We start from the raw sequence: 6,445 nt of genomic DNA, 5'->3' as shown, positions 1-6,445 counted from the left end.
CCGTGCGGCAACCCGCGATGATGACGAGCAGCGTGCGCTCCAGCGCACGCTCTGCCTCGATGATCTCCTGGGAGCGCGGGAGGTAGCACACAGCGGCCGCAGGCCGAAACGCTGGGTGCCCGGAGAGCGGTGTGGCGACGGAGGAGGCCGGCGAGGAGGGCCGCGAGAAAGTCGCAGGGGCAAAGGTGGTAGGAGACGAAGCCGCTGCAGTCCACCCGGAGGACTCGGTGGACGCATGGTCTGGGGGCGATCCGGCGCCCTGGGCAGTCCCGGAGAGCACGGGTGCACCGGCCCCAGAAGCACCCGACACGGGCGTGAGCAAGCCCGAGGAGGTGCGCGTGGCGGCCATGGATCCTAAGGACGAGGGGTGGCCATCCGTGGCGGCCGGAGCGGGGACGCGGCGCCGAAGCGGAGGGGGGGAACCGTCGGAGCAGGACGCGACGGTCCGGGGGAGGGAGCAAGACTTGGCCTTGTGGCCAAAGAATCGACAGCGATGGCAGCGGATGTCCTTCCTGCAGTCGGAGAGGGGGTGACCGGAGCCCAAGCACCGGGGACAGTCACCCTCCCGGAGCCAAGACGGCCTAGGGCGGGGCCGCACGCCCGGGCCACGCCGGCGGCTGTCCTGCACGCGCGGACGGGGCCGCTTTTGATTCGCCATCACCTGCCAAGGCACGCGCGTGTCCACCTCCTCCAAGGGCATCCGGCAGATCTCGGAGCGGAGAGGTGGGCGCGGGGCAGGCGGCGGAGCCGGGCCCGTCGGCGACGGCGCAGGGGATGGAGAACGGGAGGGAGCGGGCGCCCGGGATGGCGATGACGGACGGCAGAGGACCTGGCGGTAGGTGGGCGGCGACCCGGCAGAAGAAGGGCTTGACTCGAGCCATCTGTCCTCACAGGAGCGCCCGACGGCGACGGAGGGTGGGGGAGACGAGGCCATGGGCTGGGCGGCGCGGCCGGAGCGACCGACGCCGAGGAAAGTGGACGCCGGGGCGGGAGTGGCCGCCGGCATGAGGGAGCAGGTGGGAGGGAGCAGGTCAGCTTCGATCGCACCTTTCTCAATTTATTGCTTATACCACATATGCAATAGAGTGTGATTACATGTCTATGTGTCTTCTTTAATGATTTTATTTAACTTGGCCGGGTGTTATAATATATGGAGTTTAACAAATACCATAGAGATTTCTAGAGTAGGATATTATGTCAGTGTTTATTGAGTATGATTTTCTAACTCAGATGTTGCAGAATGGAGAATTCTGCAGAGTATAAGAAAAGTAATTTCTTATCTATTCTCTTTTTTTTCATCGATATACCTTTTATGTTTTTTTGGAGTTTGACAATCAGTCACGACACATATGTGCTCTACAAATTGTCCTTAAGATATAGTGGTAAGTGCGTGTTAAGGAATTACAACCCAATTCAAAGTTGACAATTCAGATGCTTAATGGTGGATCGCCTCCATCAGTTTAACGACATGTAAACTATGTGTTCCAGAACCATGAGATTCCAAGTGCTTAAATTTGAATAAAGTTCAGTAGAACATGATCATTCAATAATCTAAGGTCGACTATGCCATTTGGTTGGGATGATGAAACAAAGTTAGAAGGAATATTCCAAATTCAGTAGAACATGATAATTCAATAATCTAAGGTCGACTATGCCATTTGGTTGGGATGATGAAGTAACCAAAACATCTTGATCGAAACACTTTTTCTTAAAATGGATTTTACTCTATCATGTTCCTCCTCAACCAAACACCAAATAGAAAGGTACATCTTCAGTCAAATAATCCCAACCTTTCAGAGCAGCTCAATTCCGTTTTACTTGAAAAATGAACCAATGTACACGGAGCTCTGAAAACTGAGACCCAAGTACACTGTTCAGATGTCATGCGGCTGGACATGTCGGATGGGATGCTTTGAGATTCGGTTTGCCAGTTGTCACACAGGGAGGGTCTCCAGTTTACGTCCATACGATCCGGTCATATAGGATTATTTTCCGTTTCTTTTTCTTCTGATTTATTTTGTGTTTAATTTCCTGTAACCCGGCACGATTATCGCCGTCCTCAACAGGCCGGGACGTTGAGCGGCTTCACGACGGAGAACCCGCCGTCGACCATGAGATTATGCCCGGTGATGTACCTGGCATCCTCGGACGCCAGGAACACCGCCGCCCTCGCAACGTCCTCCGCGCGCAGCACCACGCCGCCGCCCATCTCGTTGATGTCCTCGTCGAACAGCCGCCTGATCAACTCCTCGTCGCCGGCGCCCCCCGGCGGGAGGCCTAGCATCTCCCTCGCGGAGCACGCCCCCATGGGCGTCGCGATGGCGTACGGCGAGATGGCGTTCACCCTCACGCCGCGCGCCGCCAGCTCCGCCGCCGCGGACCGCACCATGCCGACGACGGCCATCTTGGAGACGCTGTACGCGTGGGGGCCCGACCCGCCCAGCGCGCCCGCCGTGCTGGACGTGCAGAGGATGCACCCCGCGCCGCGCGGGACCATGGCGCGCGCCGCGTGCTTGATGCCGGCGGCCACGCCGCGGAGGTTGACGGCCATGACGCGGTCGAAATCAGCCATGTCCAGGGACTCGATGGGGGAGCCCGCGTAGTTGCCGCCCGTGATCCCGGCGTTGTTGAACATGACGTCGAGCCGGCCGTGCCGCGCCACGGCGAGGTCCACGGCGGCCGCCACCTGCCCCTCTTCCGTGACGTCGCAGCGGGTGTAACAGGCCGTGTCCGGGTCGCCGAGCTCGGCGGCCACGGCGCGGCCCAGGCTGTCCTGGACGTCGGCGAGCACGACCTTGGCGCCGTTCCGGACGAACTCGGCGGCGGTCACCTTCCCGATGCCGCTCGCCGCGCCGGTGATCACGGCCACCTTCCCGGCCAACCTCCGTGAGTCAGAGGAAGCGGAGAGGGGGCGTGACGGGCTTCCTGCCCTTCCGGCCGCTCCGCTCTTCGCCGTGCTACACTCTCAGAAAACAACAAGTGAGCAAGGCAGCGAACATCAGCGGGCTGCCGGACCACACCAAAAACGTTCGTACCTGAAAAGGACGCGCATTAATCGGAACATCTTCGACGAAGGACAAATCGTGAGCTGCTTTCTGGCACAACGATAGGCAACTAAATTTAACAAAGGCTCGAAACATCTTTATAAGACCCACAAAAAGTTCTTTATACTCCCTCCCGTCTATATTACTTATCTTCGAGATATATCCGTTTAAACGACAAGTACTCCCTTCCTTCATTTTTATAAGACGTTTCAGACAACACACATTGAACTATTTTGACTGCTGTCTGAAATGGCTACAGTGTCTTATAAAAGTGAACAGAGGGAGTAATATGGATCAGAGGGAGTAATATTTATATGAAGTTCAACGAGTGAAGTGGTGGAAACCTTCCCGGACCTCTATGAGGAATTCCAAGCAGCCTGCTCGGCTCGGTCCCGCCACAATAGGCGACTCGGCATTGGGTCGTTGTGTGAACGCTTTGGACTATTCTTAATAGACTTGTGATCGGGCGGTTTTCAGTGTGCCGACCTACTGATGCGATCTTTAAATGATGGGGTTTCTGCAGCCGTGGAAGCCGCTTAGCCGTCCCAGGAGCATGGCGCCATTGATGACCTCATCTCCAGCCTCCATTCATTGGCCTTTTGCCTGGCGCCAACCCTCCCTCCGCCTCCGCCGAGCCAGACTAGGGGGTTGTATCCCTGCTTGCGTCTTTGTTGGCCCTTTTTTTCTTTTTTTCTTTTTGGCTTGTTAAGTTATGTCCTCAACAAAACATATTTTTCATATTTTGACTTTTGTGTTTGGATTTTGTGTGCTTGCATAGTTGCTTTATTTAGAAAGCAGGGTGAAATAATTTTTGGGTAACGATGGAAACATCGTGAAGCCGTGGAATCAGTGGAGACGGATGCCTATATGATAGACTGTCGGTCATGAATCGGAGCTTGTGCGCGCGTTCCGTACGAGCAGACTAACAAAATCGTGCTTAGATTAGAGATAGTTTTTTTTGACACCATAGATTAGATACAGTATATATAAGTAGCTAGACTAGAGTACCTGATTAGTGGTTGAGCCCGTCGCTGTTGTATCCTGGTCCTACTCGCCTTTTCGGTACCTTTTGCATGTGCAAGCCTAATTAAAAAATAGGCGCATCTTACCTTGTGACATAAGTGATAAGCAATCCAAACAATTAAAAATAGGGATATATGCGCATTCGCCGACACTGCTGGTTCCAGGTTCGTACTTCTTTTTGGGTGCACGTGAAGACAATGTGCATCTAAATGGACACATCAAACACCTACTGCCACGTCCGAATGTGTTCGTAGACATCATTTAGGGAAAAAACAGATGAAATTCATGTAAACCAGATTATATTAGTAAAATTCTGATACATTTACAACAAAAGGATGAAATTGAACAAAGTTTAACTAGACTGAAAGAAATTTAAACTAAACCTAAAACTAAACTAAACGAGGTACCGGACGGTGACATCATAGGCATGGCATTCGAGGCCGCCGGCACCTTCATCGTTGTCGCCGCTGTCATCCTTGTTATCTCGTCATTCCAGTGACTGGAGGCCTCCTAGGGTCGCGGCAACCCTGATTGGCCGCTGCCCGGCTGCCTTAGCCTTGCGGCCACGACCTCTTCCTTATCCTTGCCCTTGATGGCGAGGGCAAGGGCGATGGTGGTGCACTCAAACTACTCAGACCAACTTTTAGAAGTTGGTCGATGACTTGACACCCGCGGCGGGTGAATGTCCGCGTTGTGGTCGTGGACCGATCCTCGGCCCAGGCAACGCGAGGTCCAGGTCGGTGTGCACCCAGACTGACGCCACGTCGAACGTAGAGAACGCCGCCTGGTGCGTCATGTTGTGCCGATCCTAGCGTGCCTACTCAGCCGCCATCATGGCGCGCGAGGAGGCGTAACCGCCACGTCGGACGTAGTAGATGAGGTGTCCGCACGCATTGGCTATCGCTGGGCCGGACACCTCCTCGTTCATCTTCACGGCGACCAGACGCTGATGGGGGGGGGAGGATGGCGGCACCTGCTCCCAGCTGCGCCGGAACAAACGGTGTGGCGAGGACACCGACTAGACAATGTGCCCGTACTGGCTACGCGATGGGGACGCCGATTCCGCCTTAACACAACGTTGTGGTGCGACACCGACTCCTCCTTAATGCGGTAATTTGTATGCCGTGGTTGGGCGGCGAAGGTGTTAGAATAAATCCGAGGCATACCGTCGATCATCCGAGGACCAAGCAATCACACAAGCACGACACCGAGATTTGTTAATGAGGTTCACCGATATGGCTACATCCCCAGGGCCTGACTACGGGCGCTCCTCCCCGTGACACCGTCACAATACCTCACACCGGCCATCCGGGCGCCGGCACACGCCGCCGGCTCCCCCTTGCGTGTCTGTGCTATTATGTTAGCATATGTTACATCGTGTGTCTAGCCCCACTATATATGAGAGGCCTAGGATACAAGTGTCCTATTAGGACACGACTCCATATCCTATCTAAACACAGTACAACTACAAGTCCAACTGTAACCTACCTCATACACTATATTCAACACAACTCCAACAGAAGGTCGTGTCGGACCGTGGTCAAAGAGCTTCCAATCAAGCAGCGGCTCGAACTACCACGCATGCTCATCGTATGTCCGCAGAACCTTGGTGGGATTTTGTGGTTGTTTCTGCTCCTCATCGTCCGAGGAGAGCACCACCTTCGTCTGGCCCGTCAGAGTGGTGGACCCGAGGACTGTGGGTGGTGGCTCCACGAGCTAGAACTCCTGAAAGTGCGTTATATCGACTAGAGGGGGGGTGAATAGGCGATTTTATGAAAGTCTTCAAAACGTGGGAGTTATGAAGACAAACAGCAAAGATTATGCCTATTACTATGCAGCGGAAGTTAGATTACACTAGGCCAGCCATAGTCAAGTATTCAATAAAGTGAAAGCGCAATGACAAACAGCTGAAGTGTAATAAGGATCAGGTGGGAATAAGTTATGAAGCCAAACAGATCATACATTCATGTTGTGAAGACAAAAGATAGAGCAAGCATGCAATGGCTTCACAATGAGTAACAGTATGAAAAGGAAGTGAAGATGAAACCAGTGACTCGTTGAAGACGATGATGTGTTGGACCAGTTCCAGTTGTTGTGACAACTGTACATCTGGTTGGAGCGGCTAGGTATTTAAACCTTAGGACACACAGTCCCGGACACCCAGTCCTGAACACACAGCTCAGGACACCAAGTCCTCACCGTATTCTCCTTGAACTAAGGTCACATAGTCCTCGCCAAATCACTCTGGTAAGTCTTCAAGGTAGACTCCCAAACCTTCACAGACTTCGTTCACTGGCAATCCACAATGTCTCTTGGATGCTCTGAATGCGACGCCTAACCGTCTGGAGGATCCACAGTCCTCAAGTGTAATAAGTCTT

The 6,445-nt window shown here is 53.8% G+C and overlaps 1 protein-coding gene across 1 annotated transcript; it reads right to left on the bottom strand.

Moving 5' to 3' along the window:
- Positions 1 to 1,639: 1,639 nt before the first annotated feature.
- LOC123151111 (momilactone A synthase) lies at positions 1,640 to 3,130 on the bottom strand. The gene is made up of 2 exons (XM_044570884.1): positions 3,036 to 3,130; positions 1,640 to 2,957 (listed from the first exon to the last, which is right to left on the bottom strand). Exons 1-2 carry the CDS (start codon positions 3,062 to 3,064, stop codon positions 2,060 to 2,062), a joined length of 927 nt encoding a protein of 308 aa, XP_044426819.1. The 5' UTR covers positions 3,065 to 3,130; the 3' UTR covers positions 1,640 to 2,059.
- Between the last annotated feature and the right edge of the window lie 3,315 nt (positions 3,131 to 6,445).

Source organism: Triticum aestivum, chromosome 7A (assembly GCF_018294505.1).
Source record: "Triticum aestivum cultivar Chinese Spring chromosome 7A, IWGSC CS RefSeq v2.1, whole genome shotgun sequence".
In the NCBI taxonomy this organism is placed as follows: Eukaryota; Viridiplantae; Streptophyta; class Magnoliopsida; order Poales; family Poaceae; genus Triticum; species Triticum aestivum.
The sequence above is the reverse complement of the archived record's forward strand: the minus strand, read 5'-3'. Positions and strand labels throughout refer to the sequence as shown.